This window comes from Suncus etruscus, chromosome 1, assembly GCF_024139225.1.
Source record: "Suncus etruscus isolate mSunEtr1 chromosome 1, mSunEtr1.pri.cur, whole genome shotgun sequence".
NCBI lineage: Eukaryota > Metazoa > Chordata > Mammalia > Eulipotyphla > Soricidae > Suncus > Suncus etruscus.
Genome location: NC_064848.1, coordinates 64,109,385 through 64,133,452, shown reverse-complemented (window position 1 = coordinate 64,133,452; position 24,068 = coordinate 64,109,385). Strand labels below are relative to the sequence as shown.

General features: G+C 39.3%; 1 protein-coding gene and 2 non-coding genes across 3 annotated transcripts; all 3 read left to right on the top strand.

Moving 5' to 3' along the window:
* Window positions 1-1,311: 1,311 nt before the first annotated feature.
* Window positions 1,312-1,418, top strand: LOC125997108 (U6 spliceosomal RNA). The gene has a single exon (XR_007491629.1). It is a non-coding gene; the product is annotated as a U6 spliceosomal RNA (small nuclear RNA).
* Window positions 1,419-6,464: 5,046 nt separating this feature from the next.
* Window positions 6,465-6,655, top strand: LOC126033729 (U2 spliceosomal RNA). The gene has a single exon (XR_007504492.1). It is a non-coding gene; the product is annotated as a U2 spliceosomal RNA (small nuclear RNA).
* Window positions 6,656-13,034: 6,379 nt separating this feature from the next.
* TPD52L3 (TPD52 like 3) lies at window positions 13,035-13,778 on the top strand. The gene has a single exon (XM_049772682.1). The coding sequence runs from the start codon at window positions 13,035-13,037 to the stop codon at window positions 13,776-13,778; it is 744 nt and encodes a 247-aa protein (XP_049628639.1).
* Window positions 13,779-24,068: the final 10,290 nt, after the last annotated feature.

Genomic DNA, 24,068 nt, shown 5'->3' with positions numbered 1-24,068 from the left:
AGGTTGAAATTTAGGGATTAGTTAGAAAGTCAAGGTTCTTTTTTTTTTTTGGGGGGGGGTCACACCTGGCAATGCTCAGGGGTTACTCCTGGCTCCATGCTCAGAAATTTCTCCTGGCAGGCATGGGGGACCATATGGACACCGGCATTCGAACCGATGACCTTCTGCATGAAAGGCGAACGCTTTACCTCCATGCTATCTCTCTGGCCCCAAAAGGTCGTGGTTCTTTTTCATAAAGCAAGCACTAAATTGCTGATAGTATTGACTAGACTCTTGTTTCTTAAAACTTGGATGCAATCACATATGAAGTCATGAAACTAAATACAAGAGTTGTGAAATATCTTTTAAAAAATTTTTGAGTATTTAAAATTTATATGGAGTTAAAAAAATCCAAAGACCAAAACAATATTAGGAAATAAAAAGATGGGAATTTTCTCTTTCATCCACTTAAAACTACCATATTTTCCGGCATATAAGATGACTTTTGAAACAAAAAAAAAAGTCAACCGAAAATCGGGGGTCGTCTTATACACCGAGTATATCCCGAAAAATGTTTCAATATGCCGCTAAACGAAAATTGTCTGAATATTGCCTCAAAACGAATTTTCCAACTTGACCCTGCACCAATCACTGCAAGGCTGCTCAGACCGCCTCTCTAACTCAGCCAATCCAAGCAGGCTTTTTATGCATGCAAATTAGACAATGTTCTGTACCCGAATCTACACTGTAAAAAGCCTGCTCAGATTGGCCAGAGTCAGAGAGGAAGTCTATTACAGTAGAACCTCTGAACCTTTGCTTGTTGTGATTGGCTCACTGTGGTACATACAGTTGCAGCACAGGAACATTCTGTCTTATATAGTGAATATAGGCCTAAACCTATCTTTTAACTGTAAAATTATGGGGTAGTCTTATACGCCGGAAAATACGGTACCCTATAAAGCTCTCATCATCAAAACAGTGTGATACTGGAATAAAAACAGACCAAAGGAATAGAATTGAGAGTCCAGAGACAGATCCCAGGCCCATTTATAAAGAGACAAAAATATGAAGTGTAGGAAAGAAAGACTATTCAATAAATAGTGGGAAAAACTAGAGGTCACATGCAAAAAAATATGAACTCAGTCCTTTCTAGCACCAGGCACAAAAGTCAAGTAAAATGAATTAAATATTATATTTGAATCCATAAATTATATTAAGGAAATCAAAGGTAGATCACTTAGGACATTGAATTTAGATACATTTTCAGTGATTCAATTCCAAGTTAACAGAAGCAAAGATAAACAATTGGTATCGCATTTAAGAAGCTGCTGAGTGCTCCATTCGGCAGCACATATACTAAAATTAGAACGATACAGAGAAGATTAGCATGGCCCCTGCGCAAGGATGACATGCAAATTTGTGTCATATTCCATATTTTTAAGTTAAAAAAAAAACAAGAAGCTGTTGCATCTCAAAATATATGATGACCATGGCCAGAGTAATAGTACATCAGGTGAGGCACTTGTATTGCATGTCACAGACTGGGTTCAATTCTAAGCATCTCATATGATTCCCTGAGTGTGCAAGGGGTGGCTCCTGACTACAGAGCCAGGACTAAGCCCTGAGCATTGCTGGGTGTTGCCAAAACTCTCCAGTAAATAAATAAATAAATAAATATATGATGATGATGATGACCAGGATAAAAATAAACTTTCACAGCCTGGGAAAGAATATTTGTCTACCACTTATTTAATAAAGGATTTATATTCAAGATAGATAGAAAAAAACTGGTAGCAGTTTATAATAAAAAAAAAGCAACCTCAATAAAATATGGGGGATAGATTAACAGAAATTTCCCCACAGAAACATACAGACCCCCTCAAAACATATATGAACAAATGTTCATCACTTACCATTAGATATGAAAATCAAAATAATGATGAGATGTCCTCTATACTAGAAAGACTGGTACACATCCCAAAGATCACAAACAATATTGGTGTGGTGTATGTGGAGAAAAAGGGATCCTCATTCATTGTTGAGAGAAATATCAATTTTTTTGAAAAACAATATAGACACATGAAAAATTCTTTCCTCAAAAAATTTTGGAATTGAGCTTCTTTATGACCCATCAATTTAATTTCTGGCATCTACTCCAAGAGCTCAAAAAATGCTATTCACAATTTAAATTCTATATTTGCCAACCTGTATTCACTGCAGCAGTATTCACAATAGTCAAAAATCTGGAAACTAGGAGCTGGAGTGGTAGCACAGAGGAGGGTATTTGCCTTGCATACTACCGACCCTGGTCAAACCTGGGTAGGATCACTGGCATCCCATATGATCCCCCAAGCCTTTCAGGAGTGATTTCTGAGTGCAGAGCCAGGAGTAATTTCTGAGCACCACCAGGTGTAGCCAAAAAAAAAAAAGGAAACTATACAACTGTTCAAGAAGAAATATACTGAATAAAATAACTGGTGCATGTGTACAATGAAATATTATTTGGCTCTAAGAGAAGATGAAATCATGGAATTCGTTGCTACATAGTGAGTGAAATTAAGGGACAGAAAAAGGAACAGTGCTGCAGACGAGTTAGCATTGCTAAGCAGAACCTTCGTGGTGTCCGGGAACCTTTCACAGGGAGAGAAGCAGGAGCACAAGTGAATGAATATGAAATATGCAATAATGAAATAAATGAGACCACACAAAATGCATTGTATGGGGACCCTCGTCGAAGGGACGAGAGACAAATTTATTTTTCAGCTGATGACATTTTATAAGCACAGACTCTGGTATGCAAGGTGTCCTCAAAGAGAAGGAGAGTGAAACAAGCCTTAAATTTACGCATTAAAAGACCATTCTTCAGGTGAGAAAGAACTCTGCTGGAGGGCAGTGAAACCAGAGCCAGGGATGTTTTTGGTTTAGCAAAAAGCAGGTATTTCAAGAAACCAGAAGGAGAGAGATAGAGATAGTTTTGATGTTTATGTAGTAGCCGCAAAATAGATTTTAGGGGGGACAGAAATAATTGTTTACCATCATAGAGCTAGACTCAGAAAAACAAGCTGTTGGCACCAGGTTATACGAACTAGCCAGCAGGGAACTTTTGGCAGGCTTTTGGTACTGACATTTCTTTGTCTGTAGGAGAGCTGAGGCTGGATTTCTACAGTGGCCAAATAGAGAGAAAATGTAATGTTACAGCCATGTTGGAATTACCGCCAATGATGCACGCAAAGGGTCAAATGATTGACTTCGCTAAGCGGGCCTTTTGGCAAATAATTCTTTTAGAGGAAGGCACTGCACCAGGGAAGGGAAAACCACGTCTGGTGCATGTTTTCCTTAAATGTGAAGTAACAGAACAGATACAGAATGATATCTCTTATATGTGGGATATAAAGAAACACAATAGGGAAATCACAAATGCTCAGAGGCAGAAGAAGTAGTATCTTTAAATTAACTATAATAGAGGCTGGAGAGATAGCATGGAGGTAGGGCATTTGCCTTGCATGCAGAAGGACAGTGGTTTGAATTTCATCAACCCATATGGTCCCCTGAGCCTGCCAGGAGCCATTTCTGAGCGTAGAGCCAGGAGTAACCCCTGAGCACTGCCAGGTGTGACCCAACCCCCCAAAAAATTACCATAATATAGAGGGTTTAATCCTAGAAATATCATTCAAAATAAATATATTCTTACAATAGATTGTGTTTCTGAATTAAGGCAAAAAAAGTAATTATGTTGCCACAATTAGGGTTTTTTTCCTTACAGAAGGATGTGGGCCACATCTTGCAGTACTGGAGCTTCTTCTGTCTTGGGGGACCAAATCTGGGATGACTACTGACAAAATAAGACCTTAACCTCTATCTTTCCTGACCTTGCCATGAGGGTTTTAAGACAAGAACAGTTGAGAAATAGGGAGTAGAGTCCAAAAGGATTTTTGTACTGTAAAAAGTCGACCTTTATGGTCATTTAATTTTTTAATTTTATGCTACTTGTTTGATTGCCCCAGGCCTCTGTAATGTATTGATATGAGTGAGTCAATGAGCTATTGCCCCTACACTCTTCCTGCCCTACACCTAAGTGCCAAGCTTCAAGATTTCAGCACCAACTCCAGTTACATTTGGGAGTCCTCTATAAACCGGGTCAATCTTTCCAGGTGCTTCTCTGTTTTCTCTGTAGAACCCCTATCCTGTGTTCCATCATGTCAGAGGAGGTATATCTACTGGTATTTGTCCTTCAAATAAATTTAGTAAAGAGCATACATAGGCTATCATTGCCTCTGCAGTTATAGCAGCATTGTTGGAATTACATACTCAGGAAATATGTGTGTTGGGGAAGATGACAGTAAAAAACAAGTGTCAATCTTGACTTTTTTATTTTTTTAAACATGCCCTGCTCCTTTTTTTTTTTTTTTTGACTGGGGAGATATCCTCAGAGACCTCAGAGACACTCCTACAGGGAAATTACACCAGAGTGGTCCCCAACCGGAGTTTCTAGTCACTGGGCTCTCAGTGATTAAGTCAACAGAGAGAAAAAAGAAAAGTCATTAAAGCTATATCAGGCAGGGGCCGGGCGGTGGCGCTGGAGGTAAGGTGCCTGCCTTGCCTGCACTAGCCTAGGACGGACCGCGGTTCGATCCCCCGGCGTCCCATATGGTCCCCCAAGAAGCCAGGAGCAACTTCTGAGCGCATAGCCAGGAGTAACCCCTGAGCGTCACAGGGTGTGGCCCAAAAACCAAAAAAAAAAAAAAAAAAAGCTATATCAGGCAGTGCTGTGGAGGAATGAAAGAGCCATAAATTCCAGGGATGAGCTCTGCTATCTCCACTTTGTTCTTGGCCCCTCTACTCTTTCAGGGTATCTTCTATGCTGTGCTCAGAGAAGTTTGGAAAATATATCCTGTGGTAATCAGCCAACCTGTCCAGAGGTTCAGTGTTAGAGCCCTGAAATGTTTCACTGCTTGAAGCCAACAGTATGAGGGTATTGTATTCATCAGCAGTTCTTGGTGGACCATGTAGAGCCGGAATGAATTTCAGACTTGTGCATACCAGGCATGTGCTCTTGACCCTGGAACTATATCCTCCAAGGATCAGAGGTCATAGGAGGAAGCTATATCACCTTCCACTCTCTTTTAGGTCTTCCTCTGAAATTCAATATCCGGATAAGAAAAAAAAAACAAATTTTATAATAGCAAAAGTGATATATATATATATATATATTTATATGTTACCAACAGAAATTCCTTGTTATTTATTTAAAGATATTTCTACTTCTTTTATTTTTTTTCAGTATGTGAGGATTTTTACTAACAGAAGACAAAATACAGAGCAAGCTACAACTTGAGAATAGCCAGTTATAGAGTTAACTGGCTCTATAATCTCCATAATGCATTAACTCTTGTTTCAGTGTTGTTTCTCACTGTAATTCCTCTATATCAATTCCAGTACCAGTAGTAGAAGCATCATGCAGATTGTCTACTAGAGCATCTTTGTGAAACTCATTTAACTCCAGCTCTGGTTGTCCCTCACTTGTATCAGCCCCTTCAGCAGACTGTGAAGGTGTGATCACTCATGAGTCATTTCCAAGGGACTGACTGTTACTCATGAGCTTTGCCTGCCTTCTTTCCAAGGCCAGTTGTTTATTTCTCTCAATTCTTTGTTGTTGCTCATCTGTTAGGTTTCTACTTGACTCAGAAGTAAACTTCTCACTTCCAGATGAATTTGTAGTAAAGGGATCTAATTCAATAGTGGTTACCTGATTGCCATTGTTTTCCTCTTCAGTATCATTATTGCTAATAAAAATCTTCATGAATGGGGCCAGCATGGTGGCACTAGAGGTAAGGTGTCTGCCTTGCCAGCGCTAGCCTAGAATGGACCACTGTTCAATCCCCTGGCATCCCATATGGTCCCCCAAGCCAGGAGCGACTTCTGAGCGCATAGCCAGGAGTAACCCCTGAGTGTCACCGGGTGTGGCCCAAAAACCAAAAAAAAAAAAATCCTATTCTATATTATGCCTAAAAATTTTTTCATGTTTGTGGCTGGAGAGATAGCACAGTGGTAGGGCTTTTGCCTTGCAAGAAGCCAATCTAGGATGAACAATGGTTCAAATCCTGGCATCCCATATTGTACTCCATGCCTGCCAGGAATGATTTCTGAGCACAGAGCCAGGAGTAACCCCTGAGCACTGCCAGGTGTAACCCAAATATCCCCCAAAAAAGAATTTTTTCATGTTAATTAGTCCAAGGAAAGAGTTGCTAAAAGAAATGTTTTCTAAATGAAGACCTACTCAACTAATGAACTAAGAGGATTGCAAACAATAAACTTTGCAGCTATAAACTACAGCAAATATTACAGTTCATTCTAGAGAATGTTTATGAGGAGGATGACTCACTACATCTATTATTGATGAGGATAGGCTATAATATAAGATAGCAGTGAATCTAACATGCTAACTGAAATAAAATATATATTCTAATACAAAAATATAGACCCACATCGCCTCTCGGCCTTTTGGCTAAGATCAAGTGTAGTATCTGTTCGTATCAGTTTAATATCTGATACGTCGTCTATCCGACGACAATATATTAAATGGATTTTTGGCACTAGGAACTGGAATAGGAGCTTGCTTCGTCCATTCCATGCATCGACCTGGTATTGCAGCACCTCCAGGAACGCTGCACCAAAAAACAACAAAAAGAGAGAGAGAGAGAGAGAGAGAGAGAGAGAGAGAGAGAGAGAGAGAGAGAGACCCACAAAAATAAAACAACTACCAAATTTCTTCTTTTACCCTTGAAGCATTCTGTCTATTTTAGTGTTTTAACTGACTTATTTTTAGATTAAATTAAGTATTTGAATATTTTTAAGATACTCATGTAAAATTTTAGTTGGAGTTTTTTTTTTTTTTTTTTTTTTTTTTTGTGATTTTTGGGTCACACCCGGCAGTGCTCAGGGGTTATTCCTGGCTCCAGGCTCAGAAATTGCTCCTGGCAGGCACGGGGGACCATATGGGACGCCGGGATTCGAACCGATGACCTCCTGCATGAAAGGCAAACGCTTTACCTCCATGCTATCTCTCCGGCCCCTAGTTGGAGTTTTTTATATTTGTTCTATAATAAATTTAAATCATTAAATTTCTCAACCCTGTAGGCCTCCAGAATATTCTAAGAAAGCCACAGATGCAAATTATGTAATAAGGAGGTCACAGCATGAGATGAGTGGTTCAACCAATAGGATAGGGGGCCACAAAATGGAAGCAAGGTCAGAAGAGGGGGTCACAGTTGGAAAAGGATCAATAATCATTGCCCTGTGATTACAGAGAACTCACAATGCTTAAATTATCAGAGCAAATGACCAAATTGCAAGGCACCTTGTCATTTTTTAGATGCAATCTGAAACAACAAAGTAAATTGTTTTTTTAAACAACGTGGTCAGGAAACTCCATATTTATCTTTAATAACAAGTTATATAATTAAACATGCAGGCATTGGTTCAAATCCATAATCATTTCTAGACAATAAAAACATTACTCTTTCATCACCAAACAACCTAGGCCTAGTAAAGCTATGGCTCTGCTTTATATATTCAAGTTTCTATAATTTATTTGTAAAACAAAATATATTCAACTCCTAAACATTAAAGTAAAAAAGTATGTATATACATTAATTACAAAAGATTGTTACGGAGCCGGAAAGATAACAGGGAGGTAAGGAGTTTGCCTTTCACGCAGAAGGATGGTGGTTCGAATTCCGGCATCCCATATGGTCCCCTGTGCCTGCCAGGGCCGATTTCTGAGCATAGAGCCAGGAGTAACCCCTGAGCGCTGCCAGGTGTGACCAAAAAAAAAAAAAAGATTGTTACTCCACCAACTTTACTAAAGAAAGAATTGAAAGTTCATCTTTTCCTAAAAAGTAGGTCAATAATATCTTCTGTGGAAACAAAAGTACAAAATTACATTGCAGGATTACAAAAATTCTCATGCTCACCCCCATGGAACAGCCAGCGGCTGCCAGTCAGAAGCCCTCTCCCCTCTGACAAAGAGGTTCTTGGAGATATGGTTGGACACCCTAATTTTGCAATCCAGTGCTCTATTATATTAGACTCCATCTACAGTGCTCATTATGGCAATGTCTTAATAAAATACTCCAACCTACTTATTTCCTTTAGATTATGTCTTTTACTATGACCTATAGTTTATGACCATTGAGACCATTGAAATAGGCAGCTGTACACTATAGACTTAAGTTACAGATCTCACTAGTTGAGTATGCTTTTGCAATTTACTATTATCCATTTTTTTCTTCATTTTTTCCTTCTCTCCTTTCTTCTTTTTCGATTTAAGCTATGTTACTATATATCATAATGCCCATGCTGTCAGTTTATTTTCAGGAAAGAAACCTTGATGCACGAGACACAGTGGATGATACAATATAGGGTAGATTCCTCTTATAGTCCTCGCTACCATATTGGTTAGTACTCTAGAAGTGAAAATTATGTTTATCCTAAAATTCCTCAAGCACAATCTAACCCTGAAAGCTTCATTTAGCAAAGTTCACCCCTAACATCGATGAAGTGCCTACAAATTAAAAACCCTTTCCCCTCCAAGGTACCAGTCCAATTTATATTTTCTTTAATTTTTTCTCTTTTTTTTATAATCTATTTTTAATTTATTTTTTCTTTTTTGTTTGCTTGTTTGTTTTTCAGCCACACCCAATGACGCTCACGGTTACTCTTGACTATACACTCAGAAATCGCTCCTTGCTTGGGAGACCATATGGGAGGCCAGGGGATCACACCGCAGTCTGTCCTAGGCTAGCACGTGCAAGGCAGACAGATGCCTTATCCTGCACCACCACTCCGGCCCCAATTTATTTTTTCTTAATTCAATTATTTCTTAAGTGCTTCAACCCATGCCATCAGGGTCAGGCCTCCAACTACAACCTACAAATAGATCACTAATGTCTGTCTATAAGTGGGAGTGAATTTGTATGCAATGGACTCCTCTATGTTTGCCTAATCTATATTGTAGCAATCCATGCCTATATAGCCCTTCTTATATATTAGTCCACTTCCCCCATTCAGAACTACTTCTATCCTTTCACCCCCTCAATTCTAATCTGTTATCTTTCTCTATTTCCCTATTAACCCCTCTTTACCCTCAGTACTTTCTTTCTTTCTTTCTTTCTTTCTTCTTTCTTTCTTTCTTTCTTTCTTTCTTTCTTTCTTTCTTTCTTTCTTTCTTTCTTTCTTTCTTTCTTTCTTTCTTCTTTCTTTCTTTCTTCTTTATTTATTTATTTATTTATTTAATGGTTTTTTTTGGGTCACACCTGGCAGTTCTCAGGGGTAACTCCTGGCTCTATGCTCAGAAATTGCTCCTGGCAGGTTCAGGGAACCATATGGGATGCTGGGATTTGAACCAATGACCTTCTGCATGAAAGGCAAACACCTTCCCTCCATGCTATCTCTCCAGCTCCACCATTCATGATTTTTTTTTAAAAATCTCAATAAAAGTGGGAATTAAAAGAATTTTCTTCAATATAGTCAAAGCCATTTACCACAAGTACACAGCACTGGGGAAAAACTCAAAGATCAGGCACACACCAAGGTCTTCTACTCTCACTACATTTATCCAATATACTTTTGAAGTATTTGCCACTGCAATCATGCAAGAAAAATATATCGGGGCCAGAGAGATAGCATGGAGGTAAGACGTTTGCCTTTCATGCAGAAGGACGGTGGTTCGAATCCCGGCATCCCATATGGTCCCCTGTGCCTGCCAGGGATGATTTCTGGGCAGAGAGCCAGGAGTAACCCATGAGTGCTGCCGGGTGTGGCCCCCCCCCCAAAAAAAAGAAAAGAAAAATATATCAAGAGCATCCAGGGACCAGAGAGATAGCATGGAGGTAGGGTGTTTGCCTTGCATGCAGAAGGACAGTGGTTCAAATCCCAACATCCCATATAGCCCCCCAAGCTTGTCAGGAGCGGTTTCTGAGCACAGAGCTAGGAGTAACCCCCTAAGCGCTGCTGGGTGTGACCCAAAAACAAACAAAAAACAAAAACAAAACCAAAAAAAAAAGAGCATCCAGATAGGAAAGGAAGAAACCAAGCTCTCATTATTTGCAGATGTGATACTAATTTAGAAAACCCTAAGGCCCGGAGAGATAGCACAGCCCCCCTGTCCCATATGGTCCACCATGCCTACCAGGAGCTATTTCTGAGCAGACAGCCAGGAGTAACCCCTGAACACTGCCGGGTGTGCCCCCCCCCAAAAAAAAAGAAAAGAAAAGAAAACCCTAAAGATACAAAAAGTTTTTTGGAAACAATGGATTTGTAAAATGGCAGGCTATAAAATTAATATGCAAAAATTTATGGCATTTCTAAATGCAAATAGAGGTATTGAAAAAAAATAATCCCACTTATAACTGTGCATCAGAAAAGGAAGTACATCAGAATTAGCCTAATTAAAGAGGTAAGAGACCTAAGCAAAGAAAATTACAAAACACTTCTTCAATAAATAAAAAAGACATAAAGAAATGGAAATATATTCCCTGCTCATGGATTGAGAGGATTTATATCATTAAAATGGCAATACCCCCCCCAAAGCACTGTACATGTTTAATTTAATCTCTACAGCACAGTGGTAGGGCATCTGCCTTCATGCAGCTGACCCAGGATGGACGTGGGTCCAAGCCCCACATCCCATATGATCCGGTGAGCCAGAAGCTATTTCTGAGCACAAATCCAGAAGTAACCCCTGAGTACTGCTGGGTGTGGCCCAAAAAACAAAAACAAAAACAAAACAAAACAAAAAAACAAATATCCATGACATTTTCAAAAAAAGTGCTCAAACACTCGTGAAGTTCATATAAAATTCCATTAAGTTGGGGCCAGAGAGATAGCTTGGAGGTAAGGCGTTTGTCTTGCATTGCAGAAGGACTGTGGTTGGAATCCCGGCATCCCATATGAACAGCCTGACAGGAGTGATTTCTGAGTGTAGGTAGAGCCAGGAGTAACCCCTGAGCGCTGCCGGGTGTGACCAAAAAAAATTTTCATTAAGTTAAGATACTTCTGCACCTCAAAGGAAATGACTAGAATCGAAAGACTTTTTATGGAATGGGAGAAATTATTTGCCCAATACCTAACTGATAAGATGTTAATACTTAAGCTATCTAAGGCACTGGTAGAACTTAACAAAAAAAAAATCATCTAACCCCATCAAAATATAGGGAGAAAGATGAACACTTCCTCAAGGGAGAAATAATGATAAAAGGCTCCACATCATTATTAGGCAGATGCAAATCAAAACAACAATAAGATATCATTTCACATCACATAGACTTCCACACATCAAAAGAACAAGAACCAATGCTTGCACAGATGTGGAGAGGTACTTTCATTCACTACTGGTGAGAATGTAGACTGGTCTCATCTTTTTGTAAAACAATGTAGCATTCCTTAAAAAACTAGCTTCCATTTGGCTCAGCAATACAGCTCTTTGCAATACCCCTAGACAATATGCCATGGGGGACCAAAAACACAATGCAGAAAGCCATCTGTATGCCTATATTCATTGCAGAACTATCCACAACAGCCAGAACTTGGAAATAGCCCAAATGCCCAAGAATAGATGAGTGGCTAAAGAAATTATGGTACATCTAAACCACAGAATACTATGCAGCATGAAAAAATTGAGTCATGAAATTCGCATAGACATGAGACTATCATGATGAGTGAAATGAGTCAGAGAGAGCGGGAGAAACAGAGTGATGCAATTTACTTGTGAGATATTAAAAAAAAGTATGAGAATAATACCAAAGACAGCAGAAATGAGGAGGAAGTATAGTTAGGACAGAAAATAGCCACTATGACAATAATAGTTGGAAATGATCACTCTGAACAAAAACATGTTGCTGAAAGGATTCAAACTGATATATATAATACTATTTCAGTAACAGTATTGAAAATCATCATGCTTAAAAAGAAGAGAGGAGGGAGAGAAAAAGAGAGAGAGAAGGAAAGTTTTGCCATAGAGGCAGACTGGGTGGGGGAGTAAAATTTGTGTGGCAAATAAACACTGGTGAAGGAATAGTTGTTGGACATTGTATGACAAAAAAATCATCAACAATTTTTTAACTCTGTACCTTATGGTGGTTCAATAAAAAAAAATTATTAGGGGCCGGAATGATAGCACAGCGGTAGAGCATTTGCCTTGAACACGACCAACCCAGGATAGACCTGAGTTTGATTCCCAGCATTCATATGGTTCCCCAAGCTTGCCAGGAGCGATTTCTGAGCACAGAGCCAAAGGTAATCCAAGTGCCGCTAGGTGTGACCTCCCCCCAAATTAAATAAAACTGCAAGGGCTAAAGATATAGTATAATGGATAGGCACTTGCCCTGCACACAGTGAACCAGCATCTTATATTATCCCCTGTGAACTGCTAGAAGTAATTCTGAGCACTGCTGGGTGTGGCCCAAAAACCAAAAACCAAACAAACAAACAAAACCAATAAAAATGTAAGTGCAATAAAGCCTTTATGGCAAATATGTATGCAGTAATTTATAATGATATATGCAGCCTTGTGTTCATACTAGACTACACAATAGCTAGATCATGGAAGCAACTAAGGCCTACCCAGGGATGACTAAATAAACAACTGGAAAGGAAATGGAAAAATGGGGGTCTTTCATGACAATTTACAGCACTCTGCTCACTCCGGGCTCTTTCATAAAAGGTTTGAAAATGATGAGGTTGAAAGAGTCTTGTAATGGGACTGAGACTTTTTTTTTGAAGGACAGAACCTGCCACCCACAGCAGCAGAGGGGTAAGTACCTGCTCCTCCCAAATAATACCTAAGGTACTGTCTACCTCATAGGGTCGTTGTGATGTAGAAACACCCACAGGAGCATGTGATGTACCAAAGCAGAGCCAGGTTTCTGATCACAGATGCCCTTGGGCTGAAAGTTCCACCTTGGAAGCCTGCCCCACCACCTACCTGGCCGGAAGTGATCCCAGAGGGCTAAACATCAGCTCAACAGGGCAGTGCAGAGACCCACCAACCAAGGTGGATGGATCCCCCCAGACCAGAGACACATCCCACAGAGAATGAAAATGACCCTTCACCCGCGGAACAAGTGCCTGATCCAGCAGACTTAGATTTTAACTCTGCTGGCCAAGATTTTGTCATCAGCAAGTTGGACTCTTTCTACCAAGAATTGGACTTGGATTCTCTCAACGAAGATGTTTCGCAGTCAGTGTCACAGGCCGCTGCGGAAGTCTGTGAATCCCACCCAATTACCAAACAAGAGGTGCTCACAGAGGCCGAGCATAAGGAACTCAAATTAGAACTGGCTAAACTGGAGGCGGAAATTTTAACCTTACGCTGCTCCCTGGAAGCCAAAGAGAGACGCTGCTTGGAGCTCAAGAAGCAACTGGGCCACAAGGCCTTGGTAGGGCTGAAGCAGAATCTGTCCAAGAGCTGGCAAGACGTTCAGGTGTCCAATGCCTACATGAAGCAAAAAACGTCAGCTGCTTTGACCACAGTGGGAACTGCCATCTGCAGAAAACTTGGAGACATGAAGAAGTCGACCAAGTATAGATCCTTCGAAGGTTTGATGGGGACATTCAAGACTAGAGTCGCTAGTGGCAGAGAGTTGGGCACCCCTGACTGCCTTCCTCCTCCTGCGGGAAGTGGAGGGGGAGACGACCCGCTCCCCCCTTCAGGGAATGGATATGGTGCTGCCCAGGGGAGTGGGGATGATCAACCTCCGGAGAATGAGGATGATCTACTACCCTTTCTGGAGCAGGAATGAAGCCTTGGTAAACTGGCCTGTCCTGGACCAGAACTCCCTTCTCTCTCATTGTTTCATCTCTGTTCACCAAAAAAATAAAATAAAAGGCAACCAAACCACAGTGGTAAAATTAATTCAGGAAATGGACAAAGTCGGATTTGAAAAAGAGCATTTCATTTTATACATAGATATTTGCTAATCCTAAAACAGAGGCCACTTTTGTACCTACTTATTTTACACTAAATTTATGGATGGAATTATCATTATACTAGTCTTCCTGGGGCTTCAGAGGGATCTTAGGCCAAAATTCAAACTCTTGGAAATCTAGTCTGTCAGATTAGATTTTTTTTTTTTTGCCAACCACAAAAAAAATTAGAATTGGGAAAATTTTTAAAATATTTTTTTAATTTGTAATTTTGGGTCAGAAAGATAATACATTGGCTAAAGTGCTTGCCTTGCATGTGACCAACCAGTTATCCCTGCACCACATATGGTCTCTGAGTACTGCCAGGAGTGATACTTGAGCACAGTCAGAAGGAAACTCTAACCCACCCCCCCAAAAAAAAAATCCCTAAAAAAAGTCTAATACTTTTTCTCTCTTATTTTCTTCTCTATATCTTAAAAAAAATGCAGTTACCTTTATAGCAACATTTAATCTATTATATTTTTTAAGAATGAATAATTACACTGCTTTTTTCCCCTGATACCCTCAGAAAGAGGAAAAATTTTGTGGGATAATTTGAAAATTGTTACTTTAAAAGTATTAAAAGTGGCACTGGAGTGATAGCACAATGGCAGATCATTTGCCTTGCCCGGGGCTGACCTGGGACGGACCTGAATTCGATTTCCAGCATCCCATACGGTCCCCTGAGCCTGCCAGGAGCAATTTCTGAGCACAGAGTTAGGAGTAACCCTTGAGCACTGCTGGATGTGGCCCCAAACAAAAACAAAGTATTAAAGGTATATCACATTAAAATACATATAAAAGTATTAAAAGTATGGGGGTGGGAGTGATTGTACAACAGAGGGCATTTGCCTTTCACATGGCCAATCCAGGTTTAATCTTCAGTAGCCAATATGGTCCCCAAGCACTTCCAAAAATGATTTCTGAATGTAATCCCTGAACACTGCTGGGTGTGACCTAAAAAAGGCAAAAAAAAAAAAAAAAAAAAAGGATAAAAAAACACTATAACTGGGAAGGGAGAGATAGTACAGCAGGTACAGCATTTGCCTTGCACACAACCAGCCTACATTCGATCCTCAGTATCCCATATGGTCCCCTGAGCCCACCAGGAGTGATTACTGTATGCAGAACCAGAAGTCATCCTGAGCATCACCAGGTGTGACCTCAAAACAAAGAAAAGCCTATAACTTCTGAGGTTGGAGCAATAGGACAACACTTAAGGAAGCTGCCATGCACACAGCCATTCCAGTCTCAATTCACCACCACCACATATGGTCCCCCAAGCACTGCCATGAGTAACTACAGAGTATAGAGCCAAGAAGTAAGCCCTGAGCATTATGAATGTAGCGCCAAAACAAAAAATAAACCTATACATTTTATAAAATATTTTAGGGATCAGAGAAATAATATAGAGAATGAAGGTGCTTGCCTTGCATGTAATTTGATTCTGGAATACTGACAAAAGTGACCCTGAGCACAGAGCCAGGAGCAGCCTTTGAGAACCTCTGGATATAGCAAAAAAAACAAAACAAAAAAACCCAGAGCATTTCATTTTAAGTTTTTAATTAATTAAAATTAATTTAACTTAATTTTTTGGAGATTGCTAACTACTGGCATATCAGCTGATAATACAATTTTTTTTGGCGGGGCTGTGTTTTCTAATCTTTTTATACATCAAAGATTAAAGTTTAATTCTATGATGATATGACTCTGCAAAAGTAGCAAATCACCTAAAAAATGCTCCTCTGTTTTGCAGCAGTTCTTTGTTAGTGAAAAGCTGAAGAGTTAAAAGAAAAACAGAATAGCCAAATTAAAACTCTGTCTTCTCTCAATCCTCCTCACCCCTTCTTATGCTGGGAATACAGGCCTCACATATGCAAGAACAGTGCTATCCCACTGAGCCACATTCCCATCCCTAAACACCCCATCTTTATCACCATTTAAAACAGAACATCTATCTTCTGTGATTTAACTGTTGTCTTGAGAGACCCTGATTACATATCACTGGTCCACTTAACTTCACATCTATCATTATTTATAGCTAAAACCAAATGAGAAGGAACTCAGAATCCTGAATAGAGGGAAAGTTGGAATAATAGAAACAGTTGGAATCTGACTTGGTTGGTTCAAATTTTCTCATACCTGATTTTCAGGGACTCTATGAATATTTTTAGGGTTGTTTTTTTTTCTGCTCTATACTCAAAATATGCTGAGGCCTTCCACTTTTTTATTTCTGCCCATCACAGTGCCTGAGATAGAAGTTTATATTTTACTACCTTAAAAGACTTTTATCAAGAAGACTAGAGCCTTTATTCCTTGGATATGTGTTAATATTGCTGAAAATTAGTGTCTCTATTTTAAGATGTTTCTGTTTTGTTGACTCTTCAATGTATCTCTTTCATGTCTTTTGGTTTCCCTTAAGCAGAATAAATTATCCAAAAAAAAAATGAAAAGCTCTTAATAAATAATAGTCAGTATACACAATTTCCGAAGACAAAGTTTAATCTGGATTAAAACAGATCTTCAACTATTTTGCATGTTTTTCCTCAAATTTGTTGCATTTATCCACCAAAATGGTTTTCTATAATGAATTAGGAATAGTCTTACAGTGCAAAAAAGCTAAAATACTCCATCAGGCTAAAGCTTTGACTCCATATAACAGAATGATGTGTTAAAGAAAAACTCAGACTGGTATTATGGATCCATATCAGAATATTTCCTATTTTACTAAAAATTAAAATAATAATTAAAAGAAATACAATAATGACTTCCCCAGAAAATTCTCAATTCCTAGGAACTATAAAGAACCTATTTTAGTAATTGTTGTAAACCATCCAGTGGTCCTCAAACTATGGCCCGCGGGCCACATATTGTATTTGTATCTGTTTTGTTTCTTCATTGCAAAATAAGATATATGCAGTGTGCATAAGAATTTGTTCATAAGTTTTGTTTTTACTATAGTCAGACACTCCAATGGTCTGAGGGACAGTAAACTGGCCCCCTGTTTAAAAAGTTTGAGGACCGCTGATGTACACTATTAATGTAGATATTTAATAGATTCATGCTACAGTAATGACTGTATAATTATCACATAGTGGAGACCTCAAATCTTAGATCCAAGATATTAGCAACTACAAAAGTTCCTTCTGGAAGTAGAAGTACAGAAAATAGGGCATTTGCCTTCACATAGCTAACTTGGGTTTGATCCCAGGCATCCTATATAATCCACAAGCCCACCAGGAGTAATTGTAGAGAATTACTGTCACAGAGCCAGGAGTAATCCTGAGCACCACTAGTTATGCCCAAAAACAAGCAAAAAAGTTCCTTTTGCTTTTATTTTTTAATATAAATTACTTTATTTAAAGACCATTTATCATACGATTAACATTGTTGATCATAATACATTTGTTTGCAGGGGTCTCAAACTCAATTTACCTGGGGGCCGCAGGAGGCAAAGTCAGGGTGATTCTTGAGTGCAAAGTCAGTAGTAAGCCTTGAACATTGGGGTGTGTGACCCAAACAACTAAAACAAAACAAAACAACAACAAAAAAAAAAAAGATTCCTCTAGGGCAGGGCCACAAAATGTTGTATGGAGGGCCACAAACGGCCTGTGGGCCGTGAGTTTGAGACCCCTGGTTTAAAGTAAATGGGAGCAAAATTACTAAAAAGAAAAAAATAAGAAAGAATACAGCAACAAGAAAATTTGTGAAAATTATTTTATCTCCCAATGAGATCATACTCAGAATATTTAGTAAGCAGAGTCAGAGCGATAGCACAGCGGTAGAGTGTTTGCTTAGCACATAGTCAACCTGGGACAGACCCGGGTTCAATTCCTGGCATCCCATATGTTCCCTATAGCCTACCAGGAGTGATTTCTGAGCACAGAGCCATGAGTAACTTCTGAGCAAATCTGGATATGGCCCAAACACAAACAAACAAACAAAAAAGAATATTTAGTTTTGTGGAGTATGGTTTTGGCTGCAGTATGAGAAGTATGAGAAGGCAAGGGTAGATTGCCTGCACTCACTCCAAAAATGTTCTGGTGATGTCAGCCTGAATACAAGCATAACTGGAGTTTTTGTCAGATTGGTGTTTCTGCAGAGTCAAAGAGGAGTGATGAAGCAGGACCACTGGCAAAGCAGTCATTGTGGATGATGAGAACAACAGGTATGACTTCAGCAGAGTAGGGACTTGGCCTACCCTTTCCTCCCAAGATTGCCAACTTTCAGGTGTGTGACCAGTGTACTCATAATTTTTGTGGTTTGGTTTATGTTTCTCATGAAAACAGAAGGGGTCTATGTTGTTGGCCAAATGCAGACATAGCAACTACATTTGTGGGTGTTGTTTCTTCCATAAGCTTTTAAATAATACATTTCCCAGGGGCCAGAGCAATAGCACAGTAGTAAGGCATTTGCCTTGCATATGGCCAACACAGGACAGAACCCAGTTATAATTCGACATCCCATATGGTCCCTGGAGCCTGCCAGGAGCAACTTCTGAGAGTAGAGCCAGAAGTAACCCCTGAGCGTCACCAGATGTGACCCAAAAACTAAATAAATAAATAATACATTTCCCTATTTGAAAGCCAGTTGAGATTCTACTATGTACCAGGAAGTGTGCTAACCTCAAAGGCACAAATAGTAATTGGATTTTATCCTTTCTTTCTAGAAAGTTTGGCAATCATTACAGTTCAATGCAATAGGTGCTACAGTAAAATTCTAAGCCAAAGATCTCTGTGAAGAAAGAATGGTTCAACTTTGCCTTAGTGAGTAAAATAAAAATTCATGAAGGCTGACGTATCAGAGGTAACTAGGCATTTGGCAGGCAGAAAAGAGCGGAACAATCCAGAAAAAAATCGAGAGTACTCTAAGTCATGCAGAACTTAATGTAATGATATGTAATGTATTAAGTCATTACAACTAAAGAGGGATGAGAGGATGGAGAAATAAATGACAAGTTATATTAAAGGGCAAAAATCATAGACTTACACATTATCTTAGCCATAATATTTTTTCCTATAAGAAACAGGGAGGCTCTGAAATTACTTCATTAGAAAAGAAACCATAAAATTTGTGTTTTAGAAAGATTGTCCTGCATTGAGACTACAGGCATATTCAAGTGGAAACTGCACTCTCCAAGCAAATGAAAGCAGAGATTAACAGATGGGAATATATTAAGCTGAGAAGCTTCTGCACCTCAAAGGAAATAGCGCCCAGGATACAAGAGCCACCCACTTGAGTGGGAGAAACTATTCACCCAATACCCATCAGATAAGGGGCTAATCTCCAAAATATACAAGGCACTGACAGAAATTTACAAGAAAAAAACACTTAATCCCACCAAAAAATGGGGAGAAGAAATAGACAGACACTTTGACAAAGAAGAAATACAAATGGCCAAAAGACACATGAAAAAATGTTCCACATCATTAATCATCAGGGAGATGCAAATCAAAACAACTATGAGGTACCACCTCACACCATAGAGAATGGCACACATCTCAAAGAATGAGAATCAACAGTGTTGGCGGGGATGTGGAGAGAAAGGAACTCTTATCCACTGCTGGTGGAATGCCTTCTAGTTCAACCTTTATGGAAAGCGATATGGAGATTCCTCCAAAAACTGGAAATCGAGCTCCCATACAATCCAGCTATACCACTCCTAGGAATATACCCTAGGAACACAAAAATACAATACAAAAATCCCTTCCTTACACCTATATTCATTGCAGCACTATTTACCATAGCAAGACTCTGGAAACAACCAAGATGCCCTTCAACAGATGAATGGCTAAAGAAACTGTGGTACATATACACAATGGAATATTATGCAGCTGTCAGGAGAGATGAAGTTATGAAATTTTCCTATACATGGATGTACACGGAATCTATTATGCTGAGTGAAATAAGTCAGAGAGAGAGAGAGAAAAATGCAGAATTGTCTCACTCATCTATGGGTTTTAAGAAAAATGAAAGACATTCTTGCAATAATAATTTTCAGACACAAAAGAGAGGAGGGCTGGAAGTTCCAGCTCACCTCAGGAAGCTCACCACAAAGAGTGATGAGTTTAATTAGAGAAATAACTACATTTTGAACTGTCCTAATAATGAGAATGTATGAGGGAAATGGAAAACCTGTCTAGAGTACAGGTAGGGGTCGGGTGGGGAGAAGGGAGATTTGGGACTTGGGTGATGGGAATGTTGCACTGGTGATGGGTGGTGTTCTTTACATGACTAAAACCCAAACACAATCATGTATGTAATCAAGGTGTTTAAATAATATATATATATATATTAAAAAAGAAAGATTGTCCTGGTCGCCATAGTAAAAGATTCAAAGGGAAAAAGATGTAGTACAAGGCATAAGGTACCACATATGGTCTCCCAAGTATAGCAAAAACTCTGAGCTCAGAATCAGAAGTAAGTCCCAAACACAGTCACTCAGAGGAGTCTCATACTCGCAGCCCATGGGCCGTTTGTGGCCCTCCGTACAACATTTTGTGGCCCTGCCCTAGAAGAAGCTTTTTTTGTTTTGTTTTGTTTTAGTTGTTTGGGTCACACCCCCAATGTTCAAGGCTTACTACTGACTTTGCACTCAAGGATCACCCTGACTTTGCCTCCTGCGGCCCGCAGGTAAATTGAGTTTTGAGACCCCTGCGAGTAAGGTTTCCCACACACACAAAAAAATTGGAAGATGTCTTTAAAACTGTATTCAAAATCTTTACCCTCCCATGAAATTTCCTACCTAATTATTCCCATCCTGACATAGTCATCCTGCCTTTCACTGATCCTCTTTATGCCTGGTCCATTTAAATCCAAGCCCACCTTTACAAAATCCTAGGTTAGGAAGTTAGAGCCTTAGAAAGATAAGATACCTTGGGCCCGGAGAGATAGCACAGCGGCATTTGCCTTGCAAGCAGCCAGTCCAGGACCAAAGGTGGTTGGTTCAAATCCCGGTGTCCCATATGGTCCCCCGTGCCTGCCAGGAGCTATTTCTGAGCAGACAGCCAGGAGTAACCCCTGAGCACCGCTGGGTGTGGCCCAAAAACCAAAAAAAAAAAAAAAAAAAAAAAAGATAAGATACCCACTGTTTGGATCCTTAACACTCTCCATACTTAATATGTAGAGGATCCAGAAAAAAGATCCATGAAAATGAGCAATCCAATGGAAGCATTTTCTAAACAATAGCTTTTGTTTTATTGGATCCACACCTAAAAGGTGCTCAGGGTTCCAGAAATCAATTCCTATCTACTTAGTCCAGCAGTTCAAGACAAGCTGTTCAGTGCTCAAACCCCAAGAGCTTAAGTATTTGGAATCTTGTGGTGCTTGAAGGCCACCAGTGCGTCTCCAGTGATGCTGAGTCACAAGAGCTAAACCTGGTGATACTTGGAGATCATGTAGTGCCAGATATGCAATCCATGGGTATGAGGTGGCACTCATAGCCTTGCTAGGTATGAGTACCACCTTTTAAGTCATATTCCCAGGGCCTTTTATGGAGATCTCTTGTTGGACTAGGTGGACAGTTTAGAGGAATAGATGAATTTTTGCATCAGTATTTCTGGAAACATTCATTTTTGAACTGCTCTCACTGTGTCCTCTTCTCTGAACTGTCTCATCTCTGACGGACCGCAATTCGATCCCCCAGTGTCCCATATGGTCCCCCAAGCCAGGAGTGATTTCTGAGTGCATAGCCAGGAGTAATCCCTGAGTATTACTGGGTGTGGCCCAAAGACAATAAAACAAACTAAATATTTATTTTTAATATTCTATTTTACTCTCTATACTGCCAGAAAATCTCATACAGACAAAAAATGAGCCAATAGAAATTTTCTGAATAGATTGCAGTAGTAATGAAAGAAGCCCAAGTCAATTACTGGGATGAGTGAATGAAAAGAAACGAAGTGGAGCCTTATAGATACTACAGGGCTAAGAATCTTACCTTGCAATAGCCTACCCAGATTCAATGCTTGGCACTATTTATGGTCCCAAGAGCTCTGTAAGAGGATCCCTGAACATAAAGCCAGGAGCAGTCCTTTAGCACTGCACGGATGGCCAAACCTATTCCCACCTCCAAATAAAAGAAACAAAATCCATCAGAGGTTGATCTAAAGCCCAGCAAGGAAGAAATCTCTGCTTCTCAAAATTCATTATGCCCCCCGACCCCCAGCCTGAACCTCCTCCACTTCTCATTACCTTCCTCCCTATGATCCCAAAGCAGAAGTTTTCAATCCTAGGCAACAAGCTCAGAAGTGGGAGAGAAATGAGGGATAAACACTCCTTTCCTGGCATCTTTATTAGAACCCTTGGTCATAATATCCTTAGGAAAGAGTATTCCTTTAGTAATCAAGTCCTACAGATAATTCTGTTAAAATTCTACTGCTGAGTGCCACGGTTAAACATAGCTAACCACCATGCATAATATATTTTCTGTGGAGAATGCATTCTGAGTTTCACATAATTTGCTTTTGCAAATGAACTGCTGGAATTCTGCCATTTTGACATGGGGACTGCTCATACTACTCTCAATAAGAGAGTAAAACACATTAATGTCTTTCAGAACAGTTCACTTTATAAGACAAAAATGGATTGTGTGTCCTTTTAGCTTGAATACTTTCTGGCATTATATTTTGATTATTTTAGAGATTAAAAATATGTTCTCTTCCTTCTGGCAGGCTCTCTTTTTTCTTTAATCTTTCTTCCTTTTTTTCTTCCCATTTTCCTTCTTTCCTTCTTTCCTTCCTTCCTTCCTTCCTTCCTTCCTTTCTTTTTTTTTGCCACACCCAGCAATGCTCAGGGATTACTCCTGGCTCTGCACTCAGAAATCACTCCTGGCAAGTTTTGGAGACCATAGGGATAGACAGAAATAGAACCTGGATCGACTTCGTACAATGCAAATGTTCTACCCACTTGCTGGGCTATCACTTCAGCCCTCTGGCCAGGCCTTAAAAAGATTCTGATCAATATATCCTTGGTTTGTGTCAGGCAAAGCAAACGTACTATATGAAACTTCCTTAGAAATGTAAGAAAACAGGGGCCTGAGAGATAGCACAGCTGCAGGGCATTTGACTTGCACGGAGCCAATCCAGGACAGATAGTGACTTGAAACCCGGCATCTCATATGGTCCCCTGTTCTGCTAAGAGCTTTTTCTGAATGCAGAACCAGGAGTAACCCCTGAGCGCTGCCAGGTGTGGCCCAAAAACCAAAAAGAAAGAAAGGAAGAAAGAAAGGAAGGAAGAAAGAAAGAAAGAAAGAAAGAAAGAAAGAAAGAAAGAAAGAAAGAAAGAAAGAAAGAAAGAAAGAAAGAAAGAAAGAAAGAAAGAAAGAAAGAAAGAAAGAAAGAAAGAAAGAAAGAAAGAAGGGAGGGAGGGAGGGAGGGAGAGAGAAAGAAAGAAAGAAAGAAAGAAAGAAAGAAAGAAAGAAAGAAAGAAAGAAAGAAAGGAAGGAAGGAAGGAAGGAAGGAAGGAAGGAAGAAAGAAAGAAAGAAAGAAAGAAAGAAAGAAAGAAAGAAAGAAAGAAAGAAAAAAGAAAGAAAGAAAGAAAGAAAGAAAGAAAGAAAGAAAGAAAGAAAGAAAGAAAGAAGAAAAAGAGAGAGAAAAAAAGAAGAAAAGAAAGAAAGAAAGAGAAAGAGAGAGAAGAAAGAAAGAAAGAAAGAAAGAGAAAGAAAGAAAGAAAGAAAGAAAGAAAGAAAGAGAAAGAAAGAAAGACAAAAAGAAGAGAAAGAAAGAAAGAAAGAGAAGAAACAAAGAAAGAAAGAAAGAAAGAAAAAGAAAGAAAGAAGGAAGGAAGGAGAGAAAGAAAAAGAAAGGAAGGAAGGAAGGAAGGAAGAGAAAGAAGAAAGAAAGAAAGAAAGAAAAAGAAAGAAAAGAAAGAAAGAAAGAAAGAAAGAAAGAAAGAAAGAAAGAAAGAAAGAAAGAAAGAAAGAAAGAAAGAAAGAAAGAAAGAAAGAAAGAAAAAGAGAAAGAAAGAAGAAAGAAAGAAAAAGAGAGAGAAAAAAGAAGAAAAGAAAGAAAGAAAGAGAAAGAGAGAGAAGAAAGAAAGAAAGAAAGAGAAAGAAAGAAAGAAAGAAAGAAAGAAAGAAAGAAAGAAAGAAAAAAAGAAAGAAAGAAAGAAAGAAAGAAAGAAAGAA